At 44.9% G+C, this 17,406-nt stretch overlaps 1 protein-coding gene and 1 pseudogene across 1 annotated transcript in view; both read right to left on the bottom strand.

Annotated features, from left to right (window-relative positions):
• ABCA4 (ATP binding cassette subfamily A member 4) overlaps positions 1-17,406 on the bottom strand; it is a 130,669-nt gene that overhangs the window by 51,118 nt on the left and 62,145 nt on the right. Inside the window, exons 15-23 of the mRNA XM_029947198.1 lie at positions 16,979-17,200; positions 14,928-15,132; positions 10,993-11,058; positions 8,321-8,410; positions 6,312-6,486; positions 3,697-3,828; positions 2,428-2,567; positions 1,588-1,725; positions 411-604 (exon numbers count right to left, since the gene is read on the bottom strand). Of these exons, the coding sequence (XP_029803058.1) occupies positions 411-604; positions 1,588-1,725; positions 2,428-2,567; positions 3,697-3,828; positions 6,312-6,486; positions 8,321-8,410; positions 10,993-11,058; positions 14,928-15,132; positions 16,979-17,200 (1,362 nt within the window). The remainder of the gene's footprint in view (positions 1-410; positions 605-1,587; positions 1,726-2,427; positions 2,568-3,696; positions 3,829-6,311; positions 6,487-8,320; positions 8,411-10,992; positions 11,059-14,927; positions 15,133-16,978; positions 17,201-17,406) is intronic.
• Positions 5,243-5,788, bottom strand: LOC115298426 (annotated as a pseudogene).

Genomic DNA, 17,406 nt, shown 5'->3' with positions numbered 1-17,406 from the left:
TTCAGGTTATAGTTCTCAAGAAATCCTTTTCTTAGCTTTCATTTACCTGTGGACTTTGGGTTTAATTAGGGAACATAAATGTCAGAATAAAAAACAGGAAGCTTAAACAACCACTCTCCTTCAAACTATGTAACGTTGTAGACGAGACACTTCTGCGTGCAGCACACCGTGGTGTAGTTTAGGACTCTGGAGTACAATAATCTCAGGTTATTTAAAACTAGTTTAATCTAGGTAAAGGATCTCTGTAGAAGGGTTTGGAATGTCCATTTTTCAAAATCTGCAAATTGTCTCAGAAACAAAGAGGTTGTGATCACTGGAGCCTGATTTGGGTAGAGATGTCTGGCATGGCAGCACCACACTGCACATTTCTGCCCACCCAAAATGGACCCTTTCCTTGGGCAGACACATACCTCAAGGCCTGTTTTTTGGCTCTGGATGGTTTTCATCTTGCGCACCAAAGTTAAGTAGAAGCCTGTGCCAAAGCAGTTCTTCAGGAAGAGTGGGGTGCCCGAGCAATAGAGCTTTCCCCGGGAAATGATGGCGATGCGGTCCCCGAGGAGATCAGCCTCATCCATGTGATGGGTGGACATGATGATGGTTCTGCCTGCAAGGGCAGGGGTCAGGGGGATCACCAGGCGGGCGTGGGCAAGGGTGGGTGGGAGAGGATGTGGAGTAACCTCCCTGTTACTTGGGCATAAAAACTGAAAGTTGATAAATAAAAACAAGTATTCTGTGGCAAAGTCGAAATACTGGAATAACAGTGACAACAGTCAACACGTTATGGCATCCTGCATGTTGTAAACAATTGTCACATACAGTATCTCTTCACCTGGCATTGGACCTGATTAAATAGTCACCAAGTATGGGACATATATATTATAGTAGTCGGCATCTATTGAGTTCCACATGCATATTCTCTGGAGCATTAAGCACTGCACTTATTATCTTTGCAAAGAACATACACATCCTTTAAAGTCAATGGGAGATGTCATTAAAAGAAAACCGTAATGAGGATTCCAGGATGGCAAACTGACCATGGGATTGAGCCAGGCTGTCCTATTCATTAGCACTCTGAGCTCTGCTTGTTGTCTTTCTGGATCTGCACCCTCTGATTGGAAGGTGCTGGGATACAGGAAGGAAGGTCCCATTTTGAGACACTGCCCTGATATCTGCAGTGGTCCTACGGAGTAGTGCGCATGCCACCCTCACACCTGGTCTTGAGTGATCATCTGACCGCTGTGGAGCTCCCTGGATGTCTGCATGTGACCTGGGTCTTCTTAGTCAAACAGGAGTTTTGTATGGAGCTGCGTGCATTGTTCCAGACAGAAGGGCTGCAGGTTGAGAGGACATTTTAGAATATTTTGGGAAGTAGGCTGCTCTATCAGTGACTTCGGTTTATATTTGTGTAAAATATATAATTTCAGGAGGCTTCCACTGGAACTTAGATTTCCCTGAGTGGCTGCTAAAGCCCCATCAGAGTGTAGTTAGGGCTGTTAACTAGACTCAGCTACAGAGCGCCAGGAATGAGAGTGCGGATCACAGATAGAGCTTCAGTGAGGACACAGGGCACCGAGCAGTGGCCATTACCTGAGCGATACTTCAGAAGCAGGTCCCAAATTGAGCGTCTTGAATAGGGGTCCACCCCAGAGGTAGGCTCATCCAGAATAATCACCTTGGCACCTCCCACAAAGGCGATGGCAACAGACAGCTTCCTCTGCATGCCACCTAGAGGTAGGCACAAGGTAAGAGGTTCGTGAGGGCTGTGGAGGATGGGAAGAGAAAGGCCCAGGGCTGTGGCATAAGGGGAAGGGGTACCTTAAGACAAGCAGTAGCTTGATGCTGCCTCCTTAGATGTTTCTACAGTGTTCAAACCTAGTGGTGTCCTCTTTAAATGCAGAAAAGGCAAGAAATGCAGAAATGGATAAGACCATTTGAAGACTGGGGCACCTGGGTGGCTTAGTCGGTTAAGCATCCGACTTCAGCTCAGGTCATGATTTCATGGTTCATTTTGAGTTCAAGCCTTGCATCCAACTCTGTGCTGACAGCTCAGAGCCTGGAGCCTGCTTGGGATTCTGTGTGTGTGTCTCTCTCTGTCCCTCCCCTGCTCACACTCTGTTTCTCTCTCCCTCAAAATAAATAAACATTTAAAAAATTTTTGTTTTTAAAAAAGACCATTTGAAAGTTGTTCTCACATTTTAGTCCAAACACATAAACATTAGAACCAATATAGCTCAGGCTGTTCTAAGATAGGGTTCCATGTGGGAAATGATCCAGAGATGGGGTGCTCTAAGGTACATAGAATAACATTATAGAAGTCTTCCACCTCTTAGGAGGTCTGCCATAAGCTTCCCCCTCTGCCAGGGCCCTGTGTCCTGGAAGACAATGGATTTGCCATCTGGAGTCCTGTCTTTTTCCAATACCGAGCACCTGAGAGATCCTGAGCTTCTTCGCTCCTTTTGTGGTGGAGGCCTGTGTCCTCCAACATGGCTTCCATCTCCAGCTGGGCCTCCTCCCAGGACTTCCCTTTCAGCTGGGCGTAGAACAGGATGTGTTCAGCCACGGTGAGGCTATGGGGACAGGGCAATGAGAAAGGCAACGGGCTCAGGGATTGCACCTCTAATGAGTTACCTTATCGAAAGAATTAAGGCTGAGCACAAAGTTTTAACAATCAAATGATCATTGTGGTGCTGTTCATAATACAAAAAGTGAAACAAAAAACAGAATGTGCAAATAAAAAGAGAGGACGGTACATTTATACCATAGTATAGTACATAAACAAAAAAATTATTTCATAGAAGAATATATCATGACGTGAAAAAAAGGTTCATGATATCCTGAGTGGAAAAAAAAACTGCATTTAAAAATGGCAGGTTACAAAATTGTGTGCAGAGTTTTACTCTCCTTTGTAATTAAAAACATATACGTATATATGCTTGCATAGGAGAAGTTCTGCAAGGCGTTAACAGTAGTTATTTCTGGATGGTGAAATTACAGGTCACTTCCACTTTCTTCTTTTTTTAAAAGTTTTTTTTTTTAATGTTTGTTTATTTTTGAGAGAAGTAGAGACAGAGACCAAGTGGGAAGAGAGGGAAACACAGAATCCGAAGCAGGCTCCAGGCTCTGAGTTGTTAGCACAGAGCCCAATGTGGGGTTCGAACCCACAAGCCATGAGATCATGACTTGAGCCAAAGTCAGATGCTTCATTGACTGAGCCATCAGGTGCCCCATTCTATTTATATTTCTTTCCTTCCTTTCTCTAATTACAATATAACTTTTAAAATAATAAATAAAAGTCTGGGAGGGGGAAGCAAGTGAAAAGCCTCCTGAAAAGTCAGTTTTTAGTGCCTGGCTTAAGAGAGAAAAGGAACAATGGTCTCCTCTCTTGGTCCCTGAGAGGGAATATTTCAGGGCTTAACAAGGGGCGCCAGGATGGACCACCCTGCCAGAGAGCAGGGGAAATTACTCTTCTGAGGGCATAGACCTCAGCTTCAGTGCCAGAGGCATAGCCTGACTTTCTGAGGGATACAAAGACTTTGAGGGTCAAAGGACCTTGAACATGGGGAAATCAAACAAGAACACTGCCTGCTGCCCCCAGAACGGGCATCCTTGAGCTCATCTCTAGAGAGCATGTGTGTTGGGGGGGTGGGGCAGGGGAGAGTAAGGCATGGAGATGATCTCAATTCTTGCTCTACTTACTGGTGGAACAGGATGTTGTGCTGTGGACACATGCCAAGACTCTGCCGGACTGCATCCAGGCTGGTTTCAATGTCCCTTCCCCCGATGAGGACAGTCCCTGATGTTGGTGGCAACAAACCTGTCAGGATTGACCTGCCAAATACAGGAGTCAGTGGCAGAAAAGATGGCCTTTGGGAGTACTTTGGGATGGCAACCCCCACCCCCCACTCTGGGTCAATGATGACTCTCACTCTGATTACTGCATTGGCTGTCAATTGAACCGAAACCATTATTAGCTGTGGAGACCAACAGTTTCCCATACAGGCTTTAGCACCAGTGTGTATATCCAACCCTATTGTGGATGACCACGTCTGTGTTCTTTGCTCTTACCTATTTCCTTGTGCCCCAGGAAGGCACTGATAGGTTCCCGGAGTTCCCAGCTGCAGAACCTTCACTTACAGCTAAAGATCCCTCCCCAGCTCAGCCATCACTGCTCCTGGTGCCAGGGAGGCTCAATTAAAGTGTGCAGAGCATCATCAAGGCTGTGCTTGATACTGTTATTACAAAGCACAGGTCAGGGTCTCAGTGAGAGCCCAGGCATTCAATATGTATTTGCTGATTGAATGACTGAAGACAGACAAGGAAATTACCACCAACAATACTATTTTTGTATCGAAAACAGAAAGCCCAATATCAACATTAGCCCCCCTCTTTTTTTCTGTAAAATGGGAAATAATGAGGCCCACCTCATGGGTTTGTTATGAAGATTAAATGAGTTAATACTTGTAAACACTTAGAACTATGCCAGCATGAAGCAAAACTCAAAAGTATTATTACTATTGTTATTAAACCTTGTGTTTCAACCCCCAGGGGAAGTTGCATTTCAGCAGTTGATGAAGTAATGTGTTTGCGTTTGAGAAGCCTTGGGGTCCTGGATGGTGTTCTGGGCTCTCTTCCCATATTCATTAACAAGGAGAGAAATCAGGTGGATTTAGTGCTGCATGTCCCAGCTCCGTCCCTGAGTTCAGATATAATCTCAGGTTATGTGAACTTGTACTTAGAAGCTGAAATCTCTGTTGATCAACCACTAGAGGGAAATAGAACCAAATATAATGGCATCAGCCCCACATTCCATTCACCCTGAACCGCCCTCAGACAACATTCCAGCATAGGGTGTACCCTGCTGTTCCTTCCTGGGGCTCTGAAGGAGGTCAAAGGACTTGGAGACTGTGTGTCACGTGGCTTCCCTGTCCCCCTGAGCTGCCTCTGACGCTCCTTGGGAATCTTTAGCTTGCCATGGTCTCCTTCTCAGCAGATGGTGCTCTGGTCCCTTTGAAAAGTGAAGGGAACTTCTTGACTTTTCTATGCAGAGCTTGCATCTTCCTGAACTTTATCCTCAGTTGCCAGCCGGTTACCCCACAGACCCCTCTAGAGACTACACCCTTTTTATTTTCTCCAGAACTACCACCAACCCTCACAGGTAGGAAAAGGAATCCTCTTTGTTTTGTTTTCTGTTTTGTTCTTTTTTTCTGTTTTTACTTTTATTTGCATTTATTTTATGCAAAATTTACTCCCGGGCCCTAAGTTTTTGTTTCTTCAGTTTCTTCTGCGAGATCTTTTTCTTCTGGGCAACCTCCTCTCCTGGTTTAGGAACAATCTGCTCTTTGTCAGTGAGGATCAGCTCAGTGTGGCTCACGTGTGGGTTAATCCGACCACGAGACCTGTAAGTTCTACGCCACATCTTGGGGGCTTTGATCACCTGGATGTGCTCAATGACCAGAGAACCTACATCTAAACCCTTAAGTTCAGCATTACTCTCTGCATTTTTAAGCATGTGCAGTAAAAATTCTGCACTCTTTTTGGGCCACTGACCCTGTGTCCAGCCCCACTGTTTGGCCTGGGCACACCTCCCAACTCCACCATTGCAGTGTCAGAATGGCACACATTGCTTCTGTAAAGTGGTATCCTTCGGATACTTGGTGGCTTTTTGGATATGCATACCCTTGAATGCCTGGGCAATTTCACCTGTGTTCTTAGAGTGAATAGGAAGATTTGAATCTCTTGATTTACATGATTTTGTGGGGTTTTCTAGGGTAGGTGAATAGCAAACCATTTTCAGAGATCACCTCAGGCTACTTACAGGAAGAGCTAAAGGAATCCTCTTTGAAAATAAGTAGTACTCTCTACAGAGCAAGGGTATGTGGTGGTGATGGTCATAACTCACCATCACTGATGGTAGTGACACTGGAGAGGTTGGGGATGGGAGGACAGGCTCCCAGTGTCATAGGTAAGACAATGGAAAAGATCTAGCTTTTGCTCTCACTGAAGCACTGCACATTGGTGACCCCAGAAAGTCACTCAGATTCTCTGGATGCCCACTTTCCCAGCACACAAAGAGGGCAGTAAACTTACTTTACCTCCCTCTCCCACTCCTTGTGAAGATTAAATAAAGCAATGTATGTGACTGAGCTTTAAATACTGCTGTGTGCTTTATACATTCTTGGGACACAAATACATAGCATATTTTTGTCACTAATACAAAATGGGGAAAGAGTAAACTGTAGCTAATGTGGCAGAATAGAGCCGAAAATGACAGGATAGAATGGCAATCCAAGCTCTTTGCCCATTAAACTTACAAGGTGGTGGTTTTCCCTGCTCCATTGTGACCAAGGAATGCAGTGATCTGGTTCTCATAGAAGGTAATGTTAAGACGGTCCACGGCTGGCCTGCTGTAGGGCTCAAAAATCTTTACAAGATTTTTCACACACACCCCAGGAACCAAGCCTGGAAGCTCTCGTTCAAAGAAGGAGTCTTGGAGGAAAAAAATGAACATGATTTAAGTTTAATGCCTTAAAGTATACGTTCCTCAAGTATACTTTGTTTCAAATACTCTTTATGGATTTCCTCATTTTACCCTTTTAATAGCTCTGTGGGGGTAGATGTTGTTAGGCCCATTTTTATAGATGGGGAACCCTAAGACACAGAGACATCAACTATCCCATCAAGGTCACATAGTTCATGAATAGCAGGGCTAAGATTTAAACCCAGAGCTCACTCACTGCCTATATGGAGAGTTAGTCCCTTAGCTCAATCTTCAGCCCAGGCTGTCATTTCCATGTCTGGAGGGACATTTCCTCATGAGTTTCTGATAGCAGCTCAGCCTCCTTATTTTCCTCCCAAAATGTAGCTTTCCTTCAGACTCTCCCACGTCCAGTCCTGTAATGCCCCCCTCCTGGTCACCTTGGCTCAATCCCTTGCATTAACTTTGCCTAAGAACAGTTTTCTTGCTCCTCATAACTTTACAGTTTCTCAGTTACTGGGTACAGTCCACTCTATTAAAAATTTTTTTTAAATGTTTGTTTATTTTTGACAGAGTGTGTGAGTGGGAGGGGCAGAGAGAGGAAGACACAGAATCTGAAGCAGGCTCAAGGCTCTGAGCTGTTAGCACAGAGCCCGCTGCAGAGCTTGAACTCACAAACTGTGAGATCATGACCTGAGCTGAAGTCAGACACTTAACCAACTGAGCCACCCAGGCGCCCCAGGGTATAGTCCACTCTTCCTCATCGCCGATCCTCAAACTCTGCCCCTCCACTCATCCACCCCAACGCCCTTCTGGTGCAGACCTTCAATACTGTGTGTCCACTTCTCCCAACCTCCAGTCACCTTCTGCTTCAGTTCACCCTATACAGCACCACCAACATTGTTAACATCATAGTTCTGAACACTGACTCCCCTGCAAGACAACATCCCAATGCTTCTCCTATGTGTGCCTCCTGCTATCTCCTAAAAATAAGGTGGGATCAGGCCTCAGCTCCCTGATTTTGGCCCTGTAATTCTACTCTGGGAGGAGGGCCTTCCCAGAGGCACTACTGACTGCAGACCAGCTCTCTGATGAGTCATGCATCATTGGCCTCAGCACGTGGGGTGAGCCAGTGGGCTGGAGGCCAGACCTTCTCACACAGTGGCAGGCAAAGTCCAGAGGCCATGTTGCTTCTCTGAACCCAAGGTGAGGATAGCAAGAGCATTGCAGCATTCACAGAGAAGCATATATGCTTAGAGAAGGGAGAGAAGTACAGAACTGGTTTAAGAGAGAATGTAAAGAAGGCAAAGCCAGGGAATAGTTGCAAACCTAATTCATCAGCTCAGGAATTATTAGGTAACTTCCACTGTCAGGAAAGGCTTTTGATGGTTTGAATGAATGGACTTCTAGATTTGTAAACCACGAATGAAGTGTAGTCAGCTCCACTAGACTCCTTCCTCCTGTGCACAGAAGCATTTATTTTTGTCTTTCCTTATAGCTCATATCCGCTTTAAGTCCCAGTGACCCAAGTTATTGTTCTTGCTAAATCCTCGGAAGTCAGCACATTTGTACAACGCACTTGGGATTTGCCTAACAAGGGCACAAACACACCACATACTTGGGATTGGCTTTCTCCAGGAAATATGCGTTAATGTCTGGCTGGACCACTCATCCCACACACGTGCAGCACGGCCTTTGAGAAGCTATCAGGTTTTAACCTGTCACCACAGAGTCAGTTTCCTGGGTTCTACTTCACCCCAGTCATGAGCGGTTTTGCTCTGGCCTTTTACAGTAGTCTGAACCTTTCCCTTGTCTCTGTTCTCTGTCCTTTATTGAGGTTTTTACCATGCGTCCTTTCTGGGTGTTCCGGATCTTCCATTTCCTCGGTTATGGGTTCGGTCTTTTCCAGGGCCCTTTCTTCTCTGGTTGCACAGCCTGCACCAACCAGAAGCCACTGTTATTCCTGGTGAGAGCTAATAATCAGTAAAGGAAGGAAAAGAAGGGGAGAAGGTAGGTGTTGCAGCGTTTCCTACCATAGCTGGAAAGCAGTTCCCTCAGAAGGCCAAGTCAGCATTCCCAGGGACCCCTGGGCCTGTAATGTGCTCAAAACGGCTGGTAGTGCCTCCTGACTGGCCGGACTGTCAATCTTTGCAGAGCCCAGAGGGCGTTTGGAGGGAGGTGTTTCACCCCGTCCTCCTAACATGCCAGCAGGGGCCAACAATGTCAGAAATTGTAATTAAAAAAATTCTCAAAACCAGGACTGAGTTTGCAATGGGTTAGTTTTCTTTACCTTACCAACAGTACTTCCTGCTCCGATCAAAAAGTCATGTCAAAGTCATGATGAACCTTAGAGAAGCCCATTCAAGGTGATATGATGAACAGCCAGCTTAAATTACAGACTGAAAAATAACTTACCTAGGCATTTTTATGGGCATTCAAGTCTTTTGGGACTAACACCAGAGTTGGGCTTGGTTAAGGTGTAGGCTTATACAAATTGTTGGGGCACCTGAGTGGCTTAGTTGGTTGAGCATCCGACTTTGGTTCAGGTCATGATCTTGAAGTTTGTGGATTCAAGTCCCATGTCAGACTCTGTGCTGAAAGGTATGAGGCTGGATCCTGCTTCAGATTCTGTGTCTCCCTCTCTCTGACCCTCCCCTGCTTGCACCCTGTCTTTGTTTCTCGAAAATGAATAAATGTTTTAAAACAGACAAAAAAACAGATTGTGAATTGTGGTGTAAACACGCACAAAGCCCTTTTTTCCTTTTTTTTTTTTTTATAAACTTAGAATTTGGTTTAAAAGGACATCAGGATATCCTGGAAGGGGAAGAGAAGCAAGCAGAAGAGCGAGCTGGCCAGGAAAGCAGGGGTAGCTAAAGGCACAAGTGTGGGCAGGGAGAGTTTTTTTTATTGCAGCAGCCAACCAGGACCTCTGTCATTCTTGGTCACCCTCTGCAGACCTGCAGGCTGTGGGTGGAGCAGCAAGTGATGGGCCTGGTGGTCGAGACCTGCCACCTCTGGCACTTCTATTTCTGCTTCCTGGAGGATTTTCAGATTGCCCACAATTCCTTTGATCATTTTACTAGCTATCCTACTGCACTAACATGCAGCAAAATAGCAGGGGGAAATCTTCTACAGAGTTTAGTCACCAGGTAAGTTCGCTGCCAGGAAATGTATGTCCCAGTTCCAGATTTTGTCCTAAGTGACCAGCAGGAACTTGGACAAGCCACTGGTCCTGTTGGGCTCTATTTCTCTGTCTGTGAGAGGAGGGGATTAGGTGGGAAAACTCCGCTCTTTTCTGATTTTAGAGACATTTAGGAATCTATTTCAGTCTAGCCTGTGAAGCAGGTGAAAAATATTTGGCTGCTATTAGCAAAAATACATGTGGTTCATTTTTGAAGGAGCACATTGGTCTTAAGAATTTTGTTTTTGGAGAGACAGATTATCTGCTGAAATTGTGGAGAGGGAAAATACCCACAAGTCTTGATATTCACTGAAATTAGAAATAATCCAGAAATACGTCCCTGTGTCGAAAAACTCCAATTACAATGGATTATAACTTTATTGTGGTTGAAATTTAAAAGTTATAGACAAACTAGACAAACCAACAGAAAAAGACTGAGCTGTTGAAGTGCTATTTGTTTGAACTATCAAAACAAAACAAATGACCCAAGCTTTTTAAAGACACTAGGCCAATCACCTATAGAAACAAACATCTTAGTGCCTAAAGGATAAATCCTGGCCTAGACCCAATAATACAAAGTAAAGTACAGGTAGGTGAGGAACAGATCAGAAGTATTTCTTTTCCTTCCAGAAACTACCAGCTCCAAGGAAGTCCCCAGCAATCATGTCAGGAATTTCTTGCCTTCTGATAACTCACAAAAGAATCTATGGAACTTCTAGAACTCCCTTGGGCATCCTTTCCTGTTTAGTAGGAAAGGTAAATTTTAGCTAAGATGCATTCTGGGAAAATACTGCTTAGCCCTCTTCCCCAACCACAAATAAGATGAATATTAGAGAAGTCTGGGAATGCTTCTCTTGAAGATCATACCTCTGCCTCAGCCTCTGGACGGGCCTTTACCTTGGGAGAATGCATTCATTTATATTTTGGAAAGGAATAAAGAAGCAGGAGGGGAGGCAAAAGATAATCAGTACAAATGTTCCTTCATGATTCTGTGGATCTCTTTGCTTTAAATTGAGGAATTACAAAAGTCATTTGTACCCTAAAGTGGTTTGGCCTGTTTTTACTAGGCAATTTAATCCACTGGGCACAAACTGTACAGGATACAGGGTTTAGCAATGCTTGGCCACTCACCCTGGCCCAGCAGCTCCCAGGAGGCGGGTTCCCGGAGGCTAGGATGCTGCACCACAGGGCAGAGCCCTCAGGATGTAGCTAACTAATCCAGAATCACACACTTGACATAAGGAGCCACCTCTTATAGCCTATGTATATACATGACATAACCAAAAAAGCTAGTTTCAAGGGTTTTTTTTAATTAAAAAAAATGTAAATAACTCACCTTCACCGCCAAGCCAATAGGACTCTTGCAGAAAGAAGTACCAAGGAAGTGGCATTCCATAGTTCCCTAAAAATGACAGGCAAATCATTTGAAATGACAAGGAACAAGCCTAAGTAGTCCTGCCTTACCACAGTTCCATAAAATGTGGAATTTATGTATCTGAACCTCAAAGAAGTAGTATATATTTACAGTTCATAAGCATTACACAGCTACCCGTGGGCTCCCACAAAGATTACTCCTTCCAACATGTTTTAATTTAAAGGTCACTTTCTTGGGTGGACCAAAAAACACTAAAACTGATGATCTTGGTTGACATTAGTTTTCCAAGAAAACATTTTATTAAAGAATTTAATCATGTCCTTTCTCAACAATCACTAGATAATAGTAATGATGATAGTCACTAACATTTATTGGATGCTCTTTCCATGTCAGGCATTATTTTAAGCACTTTTCATGCATTAAATAATTTTTTAAGTTTATTTATTTATTTTGAGAGACAGAGAGCAATGGGGGCAGAGAGAGAGAGGGAGAGAGAGAATCCTAAGCAAGTTCTGCACTGTCAGTGCAAAGTCTGACATGGAGCTCAAACTCACAAACCCTGGGGTCATGACCTGAACCATTATCAGGCTAACTGACTGAGCGACCCAGGTACCCCTGCACTAAGTAATTTAACCCTCAAAACAATCGTAGGAGATAGGCAGTGATATTACTGTGAATAAGGAAACTGAGGCATACTGAGTTTGAATCTTCTGTCCAAGGTCACAGATAATTAAACAGAAGTATAGGAATTCCAATATGGGTAATCTGGTTCTAATACCACTGATCTAAACTATCCCATTCTATTGGATCCATCTGGGTTGCAAGGAAAAGACACCCAAATTCTCCGCTTCTCTAAGCAGGCTTTGTTCCCTTTAAAATGTTAATTTTGTGAGAACACTATCTTTGTTTATTTAATATTATCGTATGTTCCATGGCCACTAGAACGTCAGCCCTTCAAGCACAGGTTTGGGTTTGTCTTTTCCATCCCTCTTTTCCCAAATACTAGTGCTGAGCCAAACATATAGGTGCTGCTCAGTAAATAGTTGTTGGACAAATTAAAACTTCAGTTTGGCTAAAGTAAGGCCCTTGAATGATGGACAAATTTCATTTTCAGTCCAAGTAATTTTCATTTATTATAATATTGCCTAGTGGCCCAGTGAGACAGTAAAGCTAAGGCAAAGCAAGGTCAAGTGTACTGCTCAAAGACACCGTTATGGGTTGAATTGCAGCCCCCCTCACCCCCCAAAAAGATATGTTGAGGTCCATGGTAGAATACAAAATACTTGGTCTTGTCCCCAGTTCCGAGCACAGGGCTTGTAAACCCCCTAGAATTTCCTGAGTCACAGGAATGTCTTTTGTTGTTCATAACAAGCCCCTTTCTCAACCATATCTGTGTTTCTGCTAAAATGAGGTGACTCAGGGTAGTGGCCCTCGATAGCTTCAGGATGAGGGCTGGTCGCCAGAAAGACCAGGCCTGGGAAAAGAGAGAAACTTTCAGACCCACCCTCCATCTTGAGGGAGAACGGGGCTGGAGACGGAGTTATAGAAACTCTTGAAAGAGAGTCAGGGAGCTTCCAGGTTGGTGAGCACATCAAGGTGCTGGGTGGTAGTGCACCTGGAGAGGCTCCAGCACCCCTCCTCCCATACCTCCCCTATGCACCTCTCCCATTTGGCTGTTCCCAAGTTGTACTCTTTATTGTAAAGCTGTAATTGTAAATAGATAACTTTCCTGAATTCTGTGGGTAGTTTTAGTGAATTATTGAATCTGAGGACATATGAATTTGTAGTCAGTTGGACAAAAGTGAGGTAGCCCAGGCGCTGTATTTGCTGCTGGCATCTGAAGTGGGAACAATCTTGTAGGACTGAATCTGTTTGTGGGGTCTGTGCTAATTCTGGATAGTTACTGTCAGAATTGAATTGTATTGTTGGACACCTGGTTGGCATTAGAGATATAGCTGATGCTGGGATAAAATGACATATTTGCTATAAAAAAAAAAAAAGACCCCAGAGTCCTAACCTCTGGCCCTGTTTGGAAATAGTTACTGCTACTGTGCTTAGTTGAGATTAAGTCACACTAGACTAGACAGAACCCTAATCCAATATGGCTGGTATCCTTATAAGAAGATGGCCATGTGTTGGGACGCTTGGGAGGCTCAGTCGGTTGTGTGTCTGACTTTGGCTCAGGTCATGATCTCGCAGCTTGTGGGTTTGAGCCCTGTGTCAGACTCTGTGCTGACAGCTCAGAGCCTGGAGCCTGATTTGTATTCTGTGTCTCCCTCTCTCTGCCCCTCCCCTGCTCACACTCTGTCTCTCTCTCTCAACAATAAACAATAAAAAATAAAAAAGATGGCCATGTGAAGACAGACACACAGAAGGAGAATGCCATGTGAAGACAGAGATTGTTGAAAATACACCAGAAGCAGGAAGAGGCAGGGGAGGCTCCTTCCCCTGCAGATTTCAGAGGGAACATGGCCCTGCCAACACCTTGGTTTTCTACTTCTAGCCTCCAGAACTGTGAGACCAAAACAAATAAACAAACAAAACTGTTTTAAAGTACCCAGTTTGTGATACTTTGTTGTGGCAGCCCTAGGAAGCTAAGATAGTCACACCTATAGGACCCAAACCCAGGCTTTCTGGCCCAGCCTAGAAATCCTTCTCCTATTCCAGGGTTTCTGCTTATGTATTTCTACCAACAATGGCTGTCCCGAGATGATGTGAGTTCATCCCTCCTCAGGGACTGGGCCCAGACTCACTCACCCTGCCTGCTCTTGGCCCTAGCACTGAAAGCCTGGCCATGGCTGCCACAGCATTAGTTGGTAGTTGCTTGACTTGGAACCCACTCAGATGGAGGTAGGACTTCTCTAGCTACCAGGAAATACTAATCTGAAGGAAAGAAAGTCTGATTTCAACATAGCAAACAGAAAACTGTGCAAACACCCAATTTTGATTCAGAGTTGCTTTTCCATGCTGCAAATTAATCAGGTTTTCATTCAATGTCCACCAAAAGTCAGGCACTATTTGTGGAACTGAGCCTTTAACACTTAACAAAACAGACTGTGGGCCTGCTCTCATTGGCCCACATTCTACTAAAGGCATAGAGTCAATAAACAAACACATAAAGATACATCATGTCAGACAGTGATGTCTCAAAAATAAAGGGGGATATTCAGGAGCACTGAAGGAATGTTATTTATATAGGGATAGATATTTAGATATCTTAAATCTGGAAAGATTCCAGTGATGAAGTGACATCTGAACATAGGACTGAACAAAAGCAAGAGAAAGCAAGCCTGCAGGTATGTGGGGAGGGTGATGTAGAAATAGGCTCCAGGCAGTGAGAAGAGCAGGTGCAATGGTCCTGAGGAGGAAATGTACTTAGCATATTGAAGAACAGCCTGTGAGGAGGCAACATGGCTGGAGCAGAGAACATGAGGGAGAAGGGAAGGACACAAAATGGGGCAAACAACTGGAGACTGATAATGAAACATCTGATAGGCCAGGGCTGGGACATTGGATTTTACTTTAAACAAGAGGAAAAGCCACTGGAGGGGTCTGAACAGAAGGCTGACACTATCTGGCTCCGATTCTGAAAGGATCTCTGAATACAGCATGGAAAACAGACTGGTAGGCAATGACTATGGCAGGAGGCTTGGAGTGGGAAGGGAGTGGGAGAGGTGGTGACAAGGGATCAGATTCTGGATCTATTTCTAAAGTAGGGCCACGAGCATTCACTGATGGATTTTTGACCTAAGTTCAAGTTTCAAATGCTGGCTATGAAAGCCAAATTGAAAGAACTTAGAAAGGATGAGATTTAAACCAGATGACAGGGCGGGGAAGGGCTGGGAATCTGAAGGACCCAATACCAGTACCTTTTTCCTATAGAGGTTGACACTTACCTGGAAACACCTGGTCAAGGTACCAGGCAAGCAGGCCATACAGAGCAGCATCAAGGAGCATCATCTTCATAGACATCAGGAAGCTGAATTCATCCCCTTCCATGGGGCTGTTCCCGATATTACTCCACTGCAGGCCCAGGCCTTGCTCCTCAAAACGAGCCAGGTACTCAGTGCCAAACCCAAATGCCACAGGAGACAGCAGGCTCTGCAGTGAGGCAGATGGCACATCAGATGAGCAGAGGTCTTTTACTCAACCCAACAGCACCCACATGCCCTCAGGCTAGGGAGGAGGGCCAAAAGAGTGTCCAGGTTGTGTCCAGGTATAAGAATACCCCAGGGAGGGGTGAAGTAGTCTTCCCACAGGAAGAAAATTCTGGAAATGCCTCTCGGGCCTCAGGGACCCCTGCCCAGTACTCACTGGGCCATTTCTCACTTGTTCAATGGAATGCAATTGTGTCATGGGCAAGACAAAGCACAATACACCAAAGGGCCTCTGGTCCTCATGTTCACCTTCCTACCTTTTCCGCCTTCTTCCTACCTCTTTCTTAAGATCACATGGTTCTTGACATAACAAAGAGGCTAACTTGAGCTGCTCTTCGTGAATCCCCTTAGAAGGGTCCACAAAGTCATCAGTGTCCTAAGGCAGTCTGGGGGACAGGCAAAGGATGGTCCCATGACTGCCGAGGTCTGTCAGTGATGCCAGAAAAGCCTTTCTCATCTCCAGACTAGGGAAAACCATTTTCTTAGGTTCTCTGTAGAGAGAACAAGTCAACTCAATAATCTGGTGTGCAAAAGGAAGTTGAAGAGGAAAGTCCCCAGCCAAGTCCCCAGAGATGGTCCCTGGCATGGCAAAAAGCACACAAGCACACAGAGGGATGGGCTATTCTCATTTTCTCTGCTCAGAGGCCTCTCTATAGTTTGTAGGACCCAGGGTGGGGTTCAGACTCTCTCTATGGAAGGAAGAGATTCTCCAGATTTATGTTCACAAAACCTGTTGTAAAAATATCAGCTCAGCCCTGGTCCACACAGCTGCCAAAACCATAGCTTCTTGGAGAATCCACACACCCATGAAGCCAGCTGTGGCCTCAGAGTACTGACGTCCACCCAGTGTATCAAGATAGCCCTGCTCTGCCCACAGGCTGAGTCAGAAGGACTTCTTGCTACTAGCCCATTATGATTTTGGAAACTTGGATGCTATAAATAGCAGCAATTAATTTCTTGTTTAACATGAGAAATAAAAGGCAGATGCTCTGGAAGCTCTATAGCCAAATAAGTTTGAGTATTAGGACAACTTCTTAGATCTTTCCCCAGTAAGAAGCAAGTGGTAGTCCTTTCTTGACTCCACTGCATAGAGAACTATGGAGGGAAGTTCTCCAAAACAAAGAAAACTGTGCACCCTAGAGGGCATGAAAGCTGTTTGAATCTGGTTAATGGGAGGGTGGAGATGGCCCCTTGGAAAATGATTAGAGAAAAAGACAGTACTGTTAGTTTGGGAATTGGGAACTAAGAAGTCTATCTTTCGAGAAATCAAAAGTCAATTTTTAGAATCCTCTACTGGCAAGAAGGCTTGGCTCTTAACTGGCTTATTTCTGTACTCTTTTCCGCAACATGATGAAGACCCTGGTAAGCTATCTGGTTCAGGTTTTTATGGAGAAAAACAAAAGTTTTTAAAGAATGGAAACATCTTTCTGGGCATAACAGTTAGGGGGCTAGCTCCCTCCCTTCTGGGTCTTTTCACATGCTTCAAAAAGAAAACTGGATGAAATGGGCCCCGTTTTTCTCCTCTTGTGGACACATAGAGGGACCAGTGAGTTGAACTGGTTTTTGATTGCTTCCCAGGGTAGACTCATTAGGTGGGTTTGGTTAAGAGAAGCTGTTGGATAGCCCAGGATGAAGCCGCCCCAATTTTGCACCTGTGCCTTTAAACCTTACTTCCCTCTGAACGAAAAGACAAAGTGCATCACCTCAAAGGGCAGGCCAGTTTTCCAGGACTGCTATCACCCCTCAGAGAAAATATATCATATGTTAGGAATAAGCCCAAGGTCCCTCACCACAGCCATCTTCAGGTCAGCCGTCATGCGGTCCTGCCAGGCGAAGCAGAGAATGTGCGGCAGGTAGAGGATGAAGTAGATGACCCCACTACAGGCTGCGGCCAGGCTGGCCCTGGAGAAGAAGGTGCTGAGCAGGAAGCACTGCATGATTGTAGCAGTGGAGAAGGTCAACAGGAACAGGAAGAGGATGAATGGATTGCTGTAGTGGAGGATCCTTCCATGCTGAAACCAAAGAGGCCATCTGAATCAGTAATCTCCACCCATGTCCAGGGCATCATTCTCCTCAGGGGGCAACCTCTGTGCAGCAATTCTGGGCCTTCAGAAGCCCTCTGCTCCAGAGTGATCTCTCCACCATCCTTCACTGGTGCCTAAATGTCCACATTTGAGACTTGGTCTGTTGAATCCCTTTAATCCAATGAGTGCTATTC

This window comes from Suricata suricatta, chromosome 8 (genome assembly GCF_006229205.1).
Source record: "Suricata suricatta isolate VVHF042 chromosome 8, meerkat_22Aug2017_6uvM2_HiC, whole genome shotgun sequence".
Classification (NCBI taxonomy): domain Eukaryota; kingdom Metazoa; phylum Chordata; class Mammalia; order Carnivora; family Herpestidae; genus Suricata; species Suricata suricatta.
The sequence above is the reverse complement of the archived record's forward strand: the minus strand, read 5'-3'. Positions and strand labels throughout refer to the sequence as shown.